At 35.1% G+C, this 18511-nt stretch overlaps 2 protein-coding genes across 3 annotated transcripts; both read right to left on the bottom strand.

Moving 5' to 3' along the window:
* Positions 1 to 3238: 3238 nt before the first annotated feature.
* On the bottom strand, positions 3239 to 8363 carry LOC142605595 (ruBisCO large subunit-binding protein subunit alpha). Its single transcript, XM_075777010.1, has 8 exons — positions 8145 to 8363; positions 7776 to 7959; positions 6174 to 6295; positions 5849 to 6056; positions 5580 to 5725; positions 5170 to 5476; positions 4308 to 4759; positions 3239 to 3701 (listed from the first exon to the last, which is right to left on the bottom strand). The coding sequence occupies exons 1-8, from the start codon at positions 8196 to 8198 to the stop codon at positions 3414 to 3416; spliced, it is 1761 nt and encodes a 586-aa protein (XP_075633125.1). The 5' UTR covers positions 8199 to 8363; the 3' UTR covers positions 3239 to 3413.
* A 2759-nt stretch (positions 8364 to 11122) lies between these two features.
* On the bottom strand, positions 11123 to 14237 carry LOC142606971 (uncharacterized). Of its 2 annotated transcripts, none has more exons than XM_075778358.1 (3): positions 13971 to 14237; positions 12023 to 12303; positions 11123 to 11940 (listed from the first exon to the last, which is right to left on the bottom strand). In XM_075778358.1, exons 2-3 carry the CDS (start codon positions 12272 to 12274, stop codon positions 11383 to 11385), a joined length of 810 nt encoding a protein of 269 aa, XP_075634473.1. In that variant the 5' UTR covers positions 12275 to 12303; positions 13971 to 14237; the 3' UTR covers positions 11123 to 11382. The 2 variants fall into 2 exon arrangements, with proteins under 2 accessions (XP_075634473.1, XP_075634472.1); XM_075778357.1 differs by having other exon boundaries at positions 12023 to 12364; positions 13971 to 14235.
* Between the last annotated feature and the right edge of the window lie 4274 nt (positions 14238 to 18511).

Here is an 18511-nt window from a genome sequence, read left to right as displayed (position 1 = left end):
TTTTTTCTCTTTAGGGTTCATAGGTCATTAGGCTCCGTTTGGTTGGAGTGAAAATAGGAAGGGTGAAAAAGAAAGAGGAAAACAGGAGAGAAAACACAAAAGATAGAAAACATTGGAAAAAAAATCCACCCAAGCCCACAAATGTTTATCCTCCCGTTTTGAGATGAAAATTGGGAAGAAAAGAGAGAAAATAGGAGCTTAGCTCTTGAATTATATATTTACCCATCTCCAAGTTGATATATTATATGTAGGTTTTTTCCTTTTTTCTTTTTTCTTTTTATTTTATCATGGGAACTCGTGTGCATTCGAGTCACGTCCTTGACTCCTTTCTTTTCTCCCTTTTTTTTTATTTTTTTTTTAATTCTTTTCTTTTGTGTTCGTACTACATCCTTTCATTTTTTAATTGTTTGGTTTTTTTTTTTTTTTTGAAAAAAAAGTTTTGGGTTCTTCAACTTCTTATCCTCCTTTTATTTTATTTTTTTAATGAAGAAATCATTCATACACATTTTTTTAATAAAAATATAATGTATTATTTTTGTTTTACCTAAATTGGATATAATGGTAAATTTATATATACTTTATTTTCTACCATCTCACTTTTATTCTTAACCAAACAAAAGAGTTTTCATCCCTCCACTTTTCTACCTCCTAACCAAATACATATGAGAGAAAATTAAATTTTTTTTATCTTCTCTCCATTTTTTATCCTCTTACTTTTTCACCCCAAAACGGATCCTCAATATGTGATATACATTAAAGACATCAGTTTTGTTCTACTCACTCAACAACATATCACAATTATGGTCTTGAAATTTTGAGTTGCATAGGTGATTGGTTGATGTGACTAGAAGAATAAGATATCCTAATCTTATCACTTGGGGAAATGGAATAAAAAAAAACGATCAGGTCTATAAGTTTGTGTGATTGTAAATTGGTTAGTCTGGCCCATAAATCAAACCCAGAGCCCACACCACAAGTGTTATGATCAAACAAAATTTGAAAAAAATGTAAAGAGAATCATAAAATTGAATAATCTTTCATTGGAGTGTTGAATGCATTTCCTTTATACCATTTTTTATAAAACCCTTTAAAGTAGATTTCATGTTTATCATGAATGGGCCAATTTCATATTATCAGGGATACCCAACTTTTATTTCGCCAAACAAAAGTAATATCATTTGTCAAACCCCCAGCTCTTCCTATGAACCAAATTCAACCATTTCCTCGGGACACATCTTAGGCCTTAGTCGGGACTGAAGGCACTTATTCCCGGGGCCACCACAAATGGCCTAACAATAGTTTGGGCTTTTATACCCCTATCATAAACCAACGAAAACCAAAAAAGGAAATGAAACAAAACGATTGTAGTTCGATGGGAGGGGAGGAAGAGGAGAGCATAAAGGTAATATAGAATATATAAAAAGAAATATAAAAGGAGAAATGTGGTCAGAATATACTAAACTCAAACACCAAAGATTTAAAACCAAAATCCAACAAGAAATTGGATACTAGCAGCCAGCAAACTGCAAGCCACAACAAAAAGAAATGCTACATCTACACTACAACATTGTCAAATCAAATCGATTGAAAGCCCCCTCTCTGATACCAGATATGAGAAGGCACAGAGAAGACGTAGTTCAGTAGGTGTAAGACTAGCATATAAAGAAATATAAAACATTACTTAAAAGCATAAAGGAGAGTGAAAGATTACATAAGATTGGTTGATATTATAAGATTAGCTGATATTATTAGATTGAACAAGGTTTTTTACATAAGGAGGAAGAAAGGGGTTTTGAAACACTTAAGGCTCTCTTCTGCCTTCCTTCAAACACTGACTAGCTATATATAGACCACAGAACTCAAATGAAAATCAAACATAATTTACAAAAAATCTTGCTGACAATATAGTAAGTTGTATGGGCTTCATTGGTAATGGACAAAGTTGCTGCTGAGTGCCATAATACCTTCTGACAAGTCTTCTGACAAGTTTGGTTGAGCGTGATAAAAGTTTCTGACAGATTCGAATAAGATTGATAGACCTTTTTTTTTTTTTTAAATTGTTGAACATTATTAGTCACATCCTTCTCTTCCTTGGTACCACTCTTCATCAAAATTCATGTCTAGGTCATGATTGTCATAATAAGGATCATTGATTGTGTAGGAGTTTGGGCCCTTGGGCTCGAGCAACTCAAAACAACCCATGTGACTGATGCCCATCGCCATTGGGCTAGGACCAATCCACTGGTAGACATGCCTAGGTCAAACTATAACGTTCGGGACCATGTTGGGCTCCGTGCAAGAGAATAACCAAGGGCATCTAACAACAAGATGGGGCAAATTTAGGTCAGAAGCTAGCCGCAGTTAGTGCCTTTAGAAAATTCGCTGTCGAATACTATTCGGCGTCTGGAACAAGTTTCAAGAGAATCTTCAGAAAACGTGATTTTTCTGGGGATTAGAAGTAAAAGTAGGATTGTATGAAAACTAATAAAAGGTAATAATTTAAGTCCCACTAAGGGAAGGCTATATAAGAGACTAAGGGCATGCAAATGGGGTGGTTGGTACATTTGGGAGAAAAATTAGAGAAAGAAAAAAAGAGAGAGGAGGGAAAGTACAAACTTGAAAGGAAGGAGCGAACAAGGGGAGTAGAGGATAATATAGTGACCATATATTCTGCCCATGGGAAGAAGGTGTTGGGTCAAAGTTTTGAGAGATGCTTGATCAGTGGGCTGTAAGCCTATAAGGGCTATGTTTGAGGCACAACCTCTAAGATAGTAAGGAAACTCACCAACAAATAAATTGAGAGCCCAAATCCATCGTTTCTATTAGTAAAGTTTCTAGTTTTGGGTCACCATAGATTGCAAAATAGTGGTCAGCCAGAAGAGGATTGGTAGCTCCCAAGAGTCGACACATGGCAATTGTTTAAGATTTAGGGTTTAGAGTTGACAGGTGAAAATTGTTTATTTCTACTTACTTCTTTGCATGGTGTATTTATTAAAAGATATAGTTTTTAGTAACTTTTATATTTAAATGTATTACAAAAGGCTAAAAATTAGTTATTTCAAGAAAAATTAAAAGCTAGATTATTTAAAATAAAAATAACAAAAAACTTTAAAAAAGGACAAAAAAAAAGATGTAAACTTTTTTCAACGCACACTAAAGTGCTCAACCTAGAGGTAGCATTAAAAATGGGCCAGAGACGTAGCAATTACATAATGTCCATGGAACTTGCAAGGCAAACTAACGAAAATATTCAAGTTCCCTGATGTATTACTCTCAGCCGAACTACATTTAAAAGCTAATAAATTAGTAATGAAAATTATTGTATGTCCTGTCCTGTGTCCTTTCCTCTTCAATCACCGCAATAAAACCACTCTTCAAACCTAAAAGCCTAAACAATAACAAAAGGCTTAAGATTACACAGATAGTCCTTGTGGGGGAGCAGCCATAGGTGTCTTGGGCTTAGGCTTTTCCACAACAATGGCCTGAGTGGTCAGGACCATTCCTGCAACTGATGCAGCATTTTGCAGCGCACATCGAGTCACCTTGGCTGGATCAATAACTCCAGCCTCCACCAGGTTCTCATACTTGTCTGTCATGGCATTATAGCCAACTTCCCATTCCCTAACCTTTATCTTCTCCACAACTACCTCGCCTTCAATTCCAGCATTTTGAGCTATCAGTGATGCTGGAGCAATCAGTGCCTACAATGAAAAAACATTGTTCACCAAATATTAGAACTACAGAAAGTGCTTATTTACCAAGAGCAAAGAATGATTAGACTACAATCCAATCAACATAAACCATCCATGCACCATGGACAGCTAAATTGAATGGACCCTGCGCCAAAATCCAACTCATTGTCATACGTGCTTCTTGGAGCCAGGAAGATTTTATGGTGCAGGTCCAAGTTTAGGCAGCATCTAGTGGGGCTTTTCATGACTTTTTCAGGGGTGCTTCAGTTTTAGAAAAGTAAAACCACCATCCACCCCAATAGTAAGGAGCTTTTTTGCCACTTTTATTAAGCAGGATGAACTCATTTAGGCACTTTTGAGAGGGTAACCTAAGGGTAGCTTCTAAAAGCTGCTGCAGCTTATACTGTAGAAAGCTGAAGTCCTACACCAACTTGGTGTTTAGCACAGATCAACTCCAATAAGCAGGTTTAGAAACAGGTGATTACATTTTTCAACTTTACAGTCTTATTCTAAACTACTATCAACTCTTAAATTAGCAGATGCCCTGGACAGATGTTGTAAATCATATGTTATCATCACTTCGTTACTCAAACACGGGATATAATGAATTCTTACCTTCTGCACAATATCAGCACCTAGTCGCTCATCTGCATCTTCAATCTTGTCCTTAATTGAAGGTACTATAGTTGAGAGATGAACCAATGCAGCACCACCACCAGGCACAATCCCTTCCTCTATGGCTGCAAAAGTAGCATTCTTGGCATCTTCAATACGAAGTTTACGGTCCTCAAGTTCAGTCTCTGTTGCAGCACCCACTTTTATTACAGCTACCCCACCAGACAATTTGGCAATTCGCTCAGCTAGTTTTTCTGAGTCATAAACTGAATCTGTCTCTGCCAATTCCTTCTTCAACTGTGCAATCCTTGCTTGTAACTCATCCTTTGATGCAGCATCTGCAATAATGGTGGTGGAATCCTTGGTGACGGTCACCTTTCTAGCTAAACCAAGTTGCTCAACAGAGGTGTTCTCAATAAGCAGACCCAGATCACTGGCTTGGAACTCAGCTCCTGAAATATAGAAAACAAAAGCAGAAATTAGCACCACCAATTAACATTGTCTTGTAATGAAAGAAGTTTTCAGGCATCCACTATGCAAAAAAAACGAAATTACTAAAATATGGTATCCACCTACCTTCTGCATTGCATTGTAGGAAAGACTAAAAGATAAAACCCAAATGATGCATAAGTTTTATAAGAACATGATTTCAAGGGAGGACTTGGCCTCTTTTTTTAGCCTTATCAGAATGTCATATTAGTGACTGTCATTACAATTAGAGAAAGAGAAAGACACCAACGCCAAACAATATCTAACTGTGAAATAGGTTAAGAACATTTCAGGTGCCAACAGATATCAATCAACCATAATGCAAGCAAATTAAGTAGAATCACAACATTTAATTCCAAAGAAATTTATATACCTGTCAAAATGGCAATATCTTGAAGGAGAGCTTTTCTCCTCTCACCAAAACCAGGAGCTTTAATTGCAGCAACATTGAGAATGCCCCGTAGCTTATTTACAACAAGAGTAGCCAAGGCCTCCCCACTAACATCCTCTGCAATTATAAGCAAAGGGGCTCTCAATTGCGTGGTCTTCTCTAACAGTGGAATTATGTCCTTTATTGCTGAAATCTTCTGATCCGTAACCAAGACTCTAGCATTTTCAAACTCAGCAATCAACTTTTCCGGGTTTGTAACAAATTGAGGGGAGATATAACCTCTGTCAATCTGCGGGAGAAGAGGAAGCAAAACACAGATGAGCCCTGAACAATTTAAAGCACAATTATGACACCACCAAAACTCAGCTTCAACTCTAAAGAAAGACACTAACCTCCATTCCTTCTTCAACTTCAACAGTTGTCTCAAATGAAGATGAGGACTCAATGGACAAAACACCATCTGGCCCAACCTTGTCAATTGCATCCGCAATCATTGTCCCAATAAGATCATCATTCCCAGCAGATATGGTAGCAACAGCTGGAAAGCAAGCGCAAAAGGAACAATTAGAATTAAAATCAAAATCAAAGAAGTAAGAGATGCTCACTAGATACACAAATTTGGTATTGGGATGAAACAAACAGGCATGAGGCTATTCAATACCTTTGATATCATCACGACCTTTAACAGGCCTAGCCTTCTTCTCCAACTCTTCTATCAACCCTAGAACAGTTTTATCAATCCCCTTCTTTATTGAGACTGGGTTAGCACCAGAAGTGACGCTTAAAAGACCCAATTTAATTATTTCCCTTGCCAGAATTGATGCAGTCGTTGTCCCATCACCAGCAGAGTCATTTGTTTTACTTGCAACCTATACATTACACCAAACCAACAAATACAACTTAACATTTCAATTTCATGTATAATACATTACTATTATAAGGGATTTAACAAAATTCAAGTAGAAAGGTAAAGATGAAGGTCCAACCTCCCTAATGAGAGCTGCACCAGCATTTTCCATAGCATCGGGGAGCTCAATAGCTCGCGCAATTGTGACTCCATCATTTACTACTTTAGGACTTCCAAATTCATCCAAGACAACATTCCTCCCTTCAAAGTTCAAAAGAAAGCACCAATTATGTAAACTGATGTTCTTTAACACAAACCAAATTGAGCATTTGCCATAAACAATACAAACTATTTTTAAAATAGAACCATGGAAAACAACAGCATAACATATATTACCTTTAAAAAACTTAACACATCCGAATAACAGCACAAAAACTCAAGATATCCCAAGAGAAAAACAGATGATGTTAAAAATCAATATGGCTCATATTTTTTCTTTTGATATTGTTAGAACAATGGTTAAATGATTAAACTCACTCTTTCCTAAGAGCTTAAAATTTTGAGATCAAGTACTAATTTATTATCACATCTGAATAAGTGATCCTAAGTTCGAACCCTATCTCCATTCCACCTCCCATTCAAAAAGTTGAACATCCCCAATATTGGTACCCACTTATTAAGGTGGAGTTTGGGTCCAAAATCCACACATGAGAGGGAGTGTTAGAATAGTAATTAAATTCATCGTTTCCTTTTTTTCATAGGAAAAAAGCTCATGTGGCAATTTATCTACAAAGATTAGAAAGATATTTCTTTTCACCACCACAAATTTACATATATGTAATCTCTATTGACTAACTTGTAGGTAAAAGGCACTTTTGGTTGTCAACACTTAGTTCCAATTTCATAATGGTTCCTAAAAAGGTTGTGTTTCTTTAGCTTTTTGAACATGTTTAAATACTAGCCTTGTTGTCATTTAACTTGGGGAAAATGTTATGCAGCTAACAGATTATTTTTGTGTCACTCAAGTACAATTAGGAAAATAAAAAGGCATTTAGGTGGCCCAATTTATTTTCTATGGACCAAAATGTAACTAGCCCTAAAAGTTGAGGACCAAAAACACTTTTGGTCTAACTTGAATGTCAATAAAGTCACCAGTCTCACATATTGAGATAAAAGCATCCCCCTATATCAAGGGCCACACTTTCAAAACTGGTTGCCAATATTCAACCAAACAACCACAACAGATATCTAAACCATTGAAAACAGTTGTCAATTCTTAAACTTGTCACCATGAAATTCTACCCTGTTCTCCACGTCAACAATAATCAGGCAAATGCTTTCCTTGGCAATTAGGAGCCTGAGACTTATATCCGTTTGGCATGAGCTTATAAGCTCAGCTTTTTGCTTTTATCTTTTATGTACAACTTTTAAAAACTCATTTTTTTCTCACTTTTTCTAAGTAGAAATATACTTTAGCACACTTCCAACAAAAAAAGTTTTCAGCAAAAAGCTAGATAAGTCGTCACCAAACGGACACACATATCTAATCCCATACCTCAACTTGAGCTTATCTAGTAGTTCAAGTTTCAACCCAAATGCTAAAGATACTAATTTTATCAAACCCCACCAAATTTCTTTCGAATTTAAACACCACTTAGCATAAAAAACAGAATATAAACACTGAATTGCATATATCATTGACGAGCAACGGCATATAATAAGAATAAGAAGAAGAAGTTACCCCTAGGACCAAGAGTAAGGCCAACAGCATCAGCAAGCTTATCAATTCCGGCCTGTAATGCAGACCTTGAATGCTGGTCGAATGCTATTTCCTTTGCAGAAGCCCTCACAACAAACCGGCTACTCGATTGCCTGAAATTGAGCCTGTTGCTCTGTTTTTGCTGGTTCCCACTCCTGCTCAAGCTCTGCCAAAGAAGATTAATATTATGAACCATTGACAATAACCCATCAAAAAAATCAATAAACAAAAAAGACCCAGATGATAATCCATCGAAACAGACTTCGTTTTTCACCGTTTCCAAACAAAAGCAATCAAATTATGTTTCTTGATAAAACCCAGAAAATGATAGGACTAGGTGTAGGTGGGTACCTGTTTGGGGGAGCAGAGAATGGAGGCGGTGGAAATAGCGTTGGTTGATGCCATTGTTTTGTGAAGTGAGGTAGAGACCAGAGAGAGTGAGTGAGTGCTGAAGCACAGTTTGGATAAGGAGTTGAACAAGGAGGCAACTGAGGAGGGTTGAAGGCTTTGTGTTTTAGGGTTTAATTTTATTGCAAATGAGAGGAGGTTCCAGAAGTTTCGTCCTACTCCAGAACCGTTGAGACTATGGGTTTTTGTTTTTTTTGTTGCCTTGTGTGGGTTCGGCTCGGCTCGGCTCGGCTCATTTTCTTCATGTCTCCTGTTTCTTGAGATATTTTTTTAGGGTAACATACATTAGTCAACATTTTCTTAATAAATTCTAAATGATTTCAACTGTGGGTTAAAATCAAAATCAATAATAAATATTTAATAGAGGAAAAACTAACAATAACTTATTTTTTGTGAAAGAATATGAATGTAACACTTTTCATTTAGGGACATTTCTTATGTTCGTCCTTAATTTTTTTACAAAAATATAGTTTTGGGGGTCGTATATAACTTATGTCATCTATTTTTACCATCTTAACAACCAAAATACATACTAGTAATAGGTCACTATAGCAAGTGACTACTATTTTTTTATTAATTTCTTTCACTCTTTCTCTTCACCACCTTTTTATCGTTGATCTCATCTTTTCAATAACCAAAATACACACTAGTAACTGGTCATTGTAGCAAGTTACTACTATTTTTTTTATTCATTTCTTTCACTCTCTCTTCACCACCTTTTCACCGTTGATCCCACTTATCTCTCTAGTGGTTGTCTTTCGGTCTCTTCTCTCTCATCTTTTCTCAATCTTTCCATCTCTCCACCTCACCTCTCTCTCTCTCTCTCCACCATTTTGCCACTGTGGACCATTTCTTTTCTCTCTTTGTTGTGACGATAGTGATTGAGATCAAAATTTGGGTATATGTTGGTTAGAGGTGTTTCGATTCAGTTTCGGTAGGTTTTTTTTTAACTGGCCAATCAAAATCGAAATTTTTGGTTTCCAAAGTTGTCAATCGAAACCGACTGAAATAATCAAAACACCGTCGATTTCGGTTTGTTTCGGTTTCGGTCGGTTTTTTGGTTGGTGTTCAGTTTCAATTAACATCACAGATTCACAGTCACAAAAAGAAAAAAACAACTCAACATCACATGAGGTTATCGATTTTTCAATAAGAAAACAACAACTCAAAACCAAAATCACAAATTCACAGAAAGTATTAAACAAAACCCAAAATACAAAAAAGAGAGAAGGTTATCGAGAAATGTCAAACTGAGAATGAAAAGATCAAGCCGGCGTGTGGAGGTGGCGACAGAGGCCGATTCGTCTGGAGGTGGTGGCAGTGGAACTACAAGGGTACAACTCGACATTTTGAGAAGAAGTCAAATCTTGAGTGGAACCAGGTGTTCGCTTTCTCGAAAGATTGGCTTCAGTCTTCGGTGCTTGAAGTTACTGTGAAGGATAAGGATCTTGTCAAGGATGATTTCATTGGTCGGGTTCTATTCGATCTTAATGACAGAAAGAGAGAGATGGGGAGGAAGAGAATGACTGGAGAGGGAAAGGGGAGAAGAGCAGCTACTGTTGAAGAAAGTGAGAGGCAAATGCTAAAAATAGGGTTAATAGGGTTATAAAGGAAACCCCAAAATGACATAGTTTTGGTAATAAGGAGAGGAAAAATAAAAAGGCTATTACTAAGGGTCGAACTTGGGTCAAGCGCGTGTCCTTGCCGCTAGGATACCAAGAACTTTGTTGAAATAATTTGTACAAATTATTATTTAATATATTCGGTTCGGTTCGATCAGTTCGGTGTATTAGAATTTGCCACCGAAAATCGAACCGAAATTTTTGGTTTTTTATATAATGAAACCGAAACATAACCGAAATTTTGTATCGATTCGGTCGGTTTGAAGCGATTTTTTTGGTTCATCGGTTTTTTGCACACCCCTAATGTTGGTTGTGATTGGGCTTTTGTTTTATGTGTGTTCATATGAGTTTGGTGGCTGTTGGTTTGATGGCGATGATTGATTTTAGGTGTGGATTTTGGTTGTGAGTGATTGATTTTAATGATTTGTTTATATTATTTTAAATGAAGTGCTAAAAAAATAAAATATTTGATGTTGGGTGTATTATAATATGAGGTAGTAAAATAAATAAAATAGCTTTTTGATGTGCTAAAAGCTAAATTTTGAAGCAGTCTCATTGTAAATACTCTAATTGACTTCAATATAGCTATATATATATATATATATTTGAATTTAATCATTATTGAGATATGTAGCATTGTTGGTGTTTCTTTATCAATACAATCATGTATTTAAATATAATTATTCTAGGAGGGAAAAAAAAAAAGCTTATTTTTATGCATGAGTATCCTTCAATACAATCAAACGTCCAAATAGAGATGTCACATTGGTGCTCCTCTCTAAAGAGTTAACTCATATATATTGCAAGCGCGGTTTTTTTTTTTTCATACAGCGAGGTTCACCAATTTGACTGTTAACTACCACCGGGTCAATACGTTTTTGATAACCATGCATCACAGTTCACACTACCACAACTGATGCTGACTCTGTTGGTTGCCCACAATGGCTTCTTTGGATCTTGAGAATGTAGGAATAGGAGAAGGTATATCCTGTACCCGGCATATATGCCGGGTATAGGATATAATTTTCGGTAGGAATAGAGCCTGAGTCGTCACTGAAAACTGAGGTGGTATGCCAACATGTCCTTTACATTGTTGTTAATGCAAGCATGATGTTTTCTTGAATGGTTTAACATGGACTTGGGGCTAGGGAGTCAGCCTTTCCAAAAAAATACAAAACAAAACAAAAAAAACTTTAGGAATAAGTTTGCCTACCAATCATCCCTTTCAAATATTCCAAAATTGGGAGTTTTGTACATTGGATATGACTTTATATATATTCTTTGATGCAACCTTACTTGGAGTATGCACAATTTGCAATTAAGATTAGCAATTAAGTTTTAAACAGAATAGTTAAAACAGGGAGCTCAGTATGAAAATTATATACATGTAATCTAATGTATCAAACATGTCCTATCAAAAGAACCACCGTTGTCTGGGAAAACCAGCAGAAATCAAGCAGGTCCCTAAACAACACAATTATGTTCTTCTAGCACCTTCTTCTAAAAACAAAATGAAAGTGGCACAAAGACATCTCAAACATCAGATCAATCGAACGAAATCACTCCAAGCTTGCCAGCCAAATCAGTCTTCTCTCAGAAGACATTGCCATAAACATTTCCCTCCAGTCCACATCCTTGAACATCTTGATTGCCTTTAAGTAGGTAGCCCCATCCAAACCTTCAATAGATTCTAGACACTTGACACAATTAGTAATTGAGAAGGCACTAGAAAGGGCTGACGTGTCAGTTTTGTTAAAGGTAGAGGTTGTAGGGGTCATTGCCCTCGTAACTTCAGTCCATTCCTTTAAAGCTTCACCCATCTCAACCATCCTTGCCTCCCTCTTCCCTCCAACATGGCTTGTAGGAGTGGGAGATCGTTGCCGTCTTCGTGTATTTTGTGAAGGATAACCTTTACCCTCACTACTGTTGCAGGGGAAAGCAGATGGAGTGGCATTTGTTGATGAATCTTCTAAATCCAAGTTGTCTTCATTAACCATGGGATACTGGGCTAATGGAAAAACATCTTTGTACTTCAATGATGAGTCATTAAATATGACCACTAACTCATTAAACATAGGGCATCCTTTTTTCCTAAATCTCTTGGCCTTTCTGTTTGCCTACATTGAAAAATAACATAGCTTATTTAGTATATGCCAGGATACAAAAATGCATTCAAGTTCAAATGAAAATATAGATCACCTTAATATATGATTCCCATATGCCCTCAGCAGCAGTGACAGTATTGAGCACAGGGTCCCAACTAAACCCAGGTTCTTGCAACAACTTACTGAAATCATGATAACGAGTCCTCAGTTGATTAAACTTATTTCTAAATTGAGTTTTGTTGTACCTCTTACTAGTTCTCTCATGGAACTCTTGCTCTATATTTTTCCAACCTTTCCTCAAAAATGTTGTCGTGGATCTATTCCCTTTCTGAACCTCTTTAACCATTAGTTGAACGAAAATTTTCTCTTCTGTGGCTGTCCAAGTAGCAGGATCAGGCTCAAAATCAACTTTAATGCCATTCCTTTTGGAATCCATCTAATTCAAAGCACAATTATCACATGGAAATCTGTTATTGTTATGCAAAATATTATAAAACAGAACATTAGCATTGTTCCAAGACATTGAAATTACCAAAGTCAACTCAAACTCAACAAAGCCTCATCCCACAACTTCTACAACACTACCACAGACAATTCTTTTTAAAATCTATCAAGAGGGGGAAAAAATTCATTTGAGCAAATCAGGTCATCAGAGTTTGTCTCCAGAAGTCAATTTTCTATCAATTTAATCCAAAGATTCAGCATCCATGATACCATTAGGGCATGCATGACAATCATAACATTTACACAACCAAACCTTCCTAGCAGGTTTGTATACCCCTTTGTGGGATGTTTCAGGCATATAAGAAAATGAAAAAGAGATGTGTTTGATCTACAACCATAAAGAAATTTAACGTTTGATCGAGCAATGCAGTTTCTATACAAATTATTTTTGTTAATTATGTAAGAAGACAAACCTTTAGTGAAGAGAGGTCACCATTTTTTTTTTAATAATTGGGAGAGGGGGGATTTGAAACGTAGATATCTCCTTTGGAAACAATAGAAGATGCCAACCAGTTGAGCTACAATGCTCTTGGCAAAGGATGCATCGACTCTTAGGCTTTAGTCTTACAAATGACTGTCCTGGTTTCCTTGAAATGAAAATAAAAAAATTCTGCATTGGTAGGGCATAATATCTCCTATACCCACAAAAGAAAAAAAAATTCGTTTTTGGTTTCCATATAAATGTTTAAAGTTAGAGAGGGGCCAGTTTTACGGGGTAGAAGATCAGTGAGACTTAGGCCTTCTCAAGCAGTAAGGCAACTAAATTTTCTTTTATTCTTAGTCTACACAAAAAACCTACTACACAATCTGAGCTTTGAATCCAATAATGCAACATAACTTGGGTCCATGACAAGTCTAAGATTCAATTATGAGCCACAGAATATTAATCAAGAGGCTACAATGGCAATGACTAATGAAAACGCCAAGCTTAACTAGTTCAGAAGGATAAAAGAAACATCATTAAAAACTAAATTAATACTAGAAAATGATTTGGGGTTGTTTCGTTACGAAAAGCCTCCCACAAGAGCAACCGCGAGCCGAATCACAACCGGCTACTAATAAGCACCCCTAATGAAGCAAAGGTCACTAGTTTTCTCTCTCCCCTTGGACCAAAACACACTTATCAAAAAGTCAAACTTTTTGCATAGCTCATTCATTTCTTGGTAGTGTAGTAGTGATGTTCAGCAAACACTTATACAGTGAGTAAAACTCAATCTACCAAAGCAGCAGTACATAAATTTCAGACAAACAAACAACTTGAGATGTACTAGGTTTTTATCATTCTACGCACTACAACAGAACAGTCATACTTCAAAGTAAACAAACCTTAAACTTTTACAATATAAAAAAATATAAATATAAAAAAACAGAAAGCATTTAAAGCAGAACACTTCACAAATTACATTCCTAAAACAAAAGCAAAAAAACTACAATAGAAAAGAAAATCTGGGTATGGATTTAACAACAGAGTGAAGATTCGAACTTTGCAGAAATGGGTTTTTGGAGAGAGAGCGAGAGAGAGAGAGAGAGAGAGTTACCTGGTTCTGGAATTGGAAACCCTAGATTATCATTTTGATCAGAGTTTACTTGGGGGAAGAGAGAAGAAGTATCTTTTTCTTTGCCTTTGGGAATGGGTGAATTTGCTTTGCTACTGTTTTGTTTTTTGTGCTTTCACTTTTCTTTTCTGTTTTCCGAAGCGACTGTTTTTCTTTTCTTTTTTTAAGTTTTGTTTTTTACTTTCTGTTTTTTCTGGTATCACTGGGGCGCGACGTCGTTTCGCTTCTAGCATTATCGATACCGAGATGCGAAAGAGAGAGACTCTTGTGAAGAAGAATGAAGATGCGAGTGTGAAATTTCCGTATGTGTTTTTCATTTTCTTTAATAGTGTCTGTACGACCCTCTAATCATGTGGCTTTTTGTTACCTCAGTTAGTAAATTTTTTTTTTTTTTTTTTTTGAATAAAAGATGTAATTTGAAATGCCACTAGTCTTAGCTCAATTGATAATGATATGTACGTGTATTTGGAATTATGGGGCAATTTAGAGTAATTGTAGGAGTGTGGTTTTCTACGAAGGAACGTGTGTTTGTGTAGTTGGTGTTCACACGGGTAACACTGAAAGAGTTGGGTTGTTGAGAAATAGTGAGGTCCAACAATTAAGTGTGTGAGAACTGTTGTTAATTTAGTTTATTTACTATTTTTTTTTTAATGTTAGAATTTGTTATTTGCTATTGTTATAATTATCTTTTATTTATTGTAATGTTAGAGTTTGTTTTTAGTTGTTAAAGAGTCCTAATACGCTGGATAGTTGAGTTTGAGTCATTGTAGCTTACGTTGTAGACAGTTCCTTGCTTTTGGATTGTAAACGTAGTGAAGTCCTTATTTTTTTATTGTTAAGTTGTAGCAATAAAACCAGCCAAGTATTATTGAATAAAGATATAAGGTAAATTTAATCAAATCAGATTCTAATGGGTTTCCATAGGTCACGATTTCCTCAATCAAATTTAAAAGGTTCACAGAGGTCAGGATTTTCTCAATCAAAGTGTATCATTTTGTTATCTTTTGTTCTTATTACGTATCAAGTGTTTCATTAGAAACAACTGAAATTCTATTTCCCTGTCCTATAATATTTATATTTTGCCTCTCCAAAAATTGTGTACGTATCAAATAATCTTAGCACGATGATAAAAAACAATTATCATATAATAGGCGACATAGCTTGAAATACTACTTTATCTAAAAGAAGAAAAAAAGAATGTATACTTTAATCAAGAATCATATTTACATTATTATAGAAGTATATAAATAATATAATCAAGTACTAATTAAAAAAATATATAACAAAATTGAAATAACATAAATTATTACAAGTTAGAAGACAAATGCACGCCACTTATTAAAAAAAACCAAGATTAAAACATTTGTAAAATAAAAAATGAAATTCTTATTAATTTTTTGAAACATGTGATAATTGAATTTAATTAGAGTTATATTTTATTAATAACTTAAAGTGTATGTTTTCTTTGATTCTTACTTTTTTTTATTCTTACTGAGGAAAAAAATTGTTGAGCTCTCTTTATGTTTGTCTTGCATAAAGAGAGAGAAATAATTAGTATTTTATAAAGTATACTGTGGGGGGTTTGTCACGACCAGGTGGATTGCAAGTTGAAGAAAGACTATTGGAAAAGCATCTTAGAGATGAAAGGTTGGGCCCAAATCTCAACATCGTAAGTCCAAGTCTGAGGAAGAGTCGAATGACCTGAACTATCTATTGAGGTGATCCGAGAACCCCCAAGCCGAGGAAGACTTTGATGGAGTTGCCAAGGATGAGATCTCAACCCAAAATCCTTGCTGTGGACATGATAAGAAAGATGAGAGCTTAAAGTAGTAGTCACATCTCCATTAATTAAATGTTTCTAACTAATGTCAACTACATTAAACGATGAATGACTGACCTGAATAGTAGAAACACTTTAGAAGTTCATTTATGATCAAAGAGTGGCAAAAGAGGTGTCTAATAGGACTAGCTTCCTCTGACATCTAGCTAGAAAATATACACAGTTGGAAAGAGGGGAGAAAGGAGAATAAATGGGAGACCTCTAGTCCACGGAAGATTAGGATGAGAGTTTTTAGAAAAGAGATAGAGAAAGATAGAGAGTAAGATAGGGAGTAAGTAGAGAAAACACTTCATAATTGTTTTAGTTCCATCGTTGTACCACGGCTGAGGCCATTTGTGAATTAATCTTGCTTCTTTTACTCATCCTGACCTTTAATCTTTCTATCCAATCTTCCCATTGTAGAAACAAAGAACATTCAAACCTCTCTCTCTCTCCCTCTCACATTCACACACATTATATAAACCCTAGTTGTATCACAACCCTATTGAGACCAAAGGAAGATGAATTTGGAGATGAGACTCTCTGGCTCCTCAACCAAGCAAAGCGAACCCAAATCTGAAACCACCCCAAGTACCTCAAAAGACAAGCTTCCTCCTTGTAAAGCACCAAAAGACCGCCATATATCAAGGTGAGTGGTCATGAATGTCATATCTACTTGCCCCCAATATGCATTGCTCAGATTTTTCAACTCACTCATGAGTTGGGTCACAAAACTAAAGGGGAGACTACAGTGACGACTCTAGGAACTTTTTTTAGGGGCGGTCATTAAGAAATTTAAATTAAATAAAATTTAATGAGAAAAAACTTGAATATATCAAGTCATAAAAAATGCAAATATATGAAATTTTACAAATTCTACGAGTTTGCATATTTTTAAATCATTACATGATAGTTCATTATCAGTTTTTATTATTTATTGTCAATGTGGCTAAGTGTGACCATTTTAATTTATTAAGTTTGTATAACATTTATTTATTTTTATAAAAATATTTTAAACTAAAATGACAAAATGCAACCCACTCACACTATTATTTATTAACCCACACGTCCATATTCATCCATACATATATATTACACTAAGTGTCAACTTAACCAATCAAATATTTGAACAATTATTAACTTTTTTTTTCTTCAATTACGTACTAACATAAATAATATACAAAATGTTTAATTGTTGTTTATTTTTAGGTTATGTTGATTTATGATCCTGGTGTGCAAGATTTCAGCCAATTTATGCAAAAATATTTTTAAGCATAAAATAAACTAATAAATTTTTTTTTCATATATAATTTTTTTTTTTTGAAGTCAGGGAAAGTTCATTTGAACCCCTAAACAACAAGTGTTGCTGCCCCTGGGAGACCATAGAGTGGCTCTTAAGCAAGGCTGAGCCATCCATTATTGCTACCACATGCAATGGTGTGGTTTCCACTACTTATGGTGCAAGTGACAAGGGCGTGGCTCCTGCTTCGTCTTTTGGTTTCTCGACCTTTTCTTAGAGCATTCCCATTTGATAATTTCATCTTATTTTATTTTACCATCTCACAAAGCTAATTTATTAATTATACAATACCATTTTACAATACATTTAACATCCCAACTTTTATTTTACCATATTACACATTAAAATAATATATTTACACAAATAAAATAATATATTCTAAAGAGAGAGAAAATGAGACAGTGGAGAGAGTAGGCAGATTTTTGTAAGTAGAATAAAATAATAATTTTTGGATTTAGAATGTTGCTACAGTACCATTGCAAATTTACGATGGTACTGTAGCAGTATTGCAAATTTCTTTAGCTTTAGCAGACCAGTTTTTTACTTTTTTTTTTGTGTTGAAAAGGTAAATCTTGGCAAGATATAGCATATACCATGCCAACTGCAAATGCTCTTACAAGGCATAAACTATTTCTGAAATTATGAATAAGGTTAAAGAGTGTGTGGTTTCAAGGGTAGAGCTAGTGTTGCAGCCATTTGATTTTGAATTGTTTGCAAAAATTGATTTGGAATTTTCCACCAATTACAGAGATAGCCTTAATACAATCAGTGATGAAGATTGATGAAGAACCTTTGGACAAAGATTACAACAAAGAGTACTGAAATTGACTTTTAACAATTCTAAGTTCCGGTTTAGTGCTAATTACTGTGAAATTGGATTGCATATTGATAGTGGTGATAATTCTAGGGTTAATATACATGGATGGAAGCAAAAAAACTTCTATCTCTCTTCTTCTTTTTATTCTTTATTTTTGATAATTTAATAGTTGCAATGAGGTTGGAGGATTTGAATATTGAATGTCTCCATTGAAAGTGCTAGAGGAGCCAATGAATTGAACTACAATGCTAATGACAGAAACTTCAATTAACTTTGGAAAGAAAATCATATTAATGCTATATACAATAATATTTGTGCTTTTTGAGTGGATTTTAGAGTTTAAAGAAAAACATTTTTATGGCCAAAGAGAGAGTCTAATGAGAGCAAGAGCTGAGAGGAAACAAAATTAAAATAATGAAATACAAAGGTACAGTGATTATGTAAATATAGGACTACTCAAATGTGAGATTTTTTTTTTTCCTATTTTACATAGACCGGTGCAATTGCTTTAAGGGGAGAATTTATATATTGATGGCATAGAGAAAGTTGAGTTACATATCATAACCAAAATAACTCACGTGATTTTT

The sequence above is a fragment of the Castanea sativa genome, chromosome 8 (assembly GCF_040712315.1).
Source record: "Castanea sativa cultivar Marrone di Chiusa Pesio chromosome 8, ASM4071231v1".
In the NCBI taxonomy this organism is placed as follows: Eukaryota; Viridiplantae; Streptophyta; class Magnoliopsida; order Fagales; family Fagaceae; genus Castanea; species Castanea sativa.
This window is presented reverse-complemented; position numbering and strand designations above follow the sequence as displayed.

Excerpts from the sequence above, each read along its gene's own strand:
- LOC142605595 (XM_075777010.1), bottom strand. The coding sequence starts at position 8,198 with ATGGCATCAACCAACGCTATTTCCACCGCCTCCATTCTCTGCTCCCCC. Across the intron at positions 6,057-6,173 it reads GTGCAGCTCTCATTAGGGAG|GTTGCAAGTAAAACAAATGA; the intron begins GTTGGACCTTCA and ends TGTAATGTATAG. Across the intron at positions 5,477-5,579 it reads AAGTTGAAGAAGGAATGGAG|ATTGACAGAGGTTATATCTC; the intron begins GTTAGTGTCTTT and ends CTTCTCCCGCAG.
- LOC142606971 (XM_075778357.1), bottom strand. The coding sequence starts at position 12,364 with ATGGATTCCAAAAGGAATGGCATTAAAGTTGATTTTGAGCCTGATCCT. Across the intron at positions 11,941-12,022 it reads TATGGGAATCATATATTAAG|GCAAACAGAAAGGCCAAGAG; the intron begins GTGATCTATATT and ends TTTTCAATGTAG.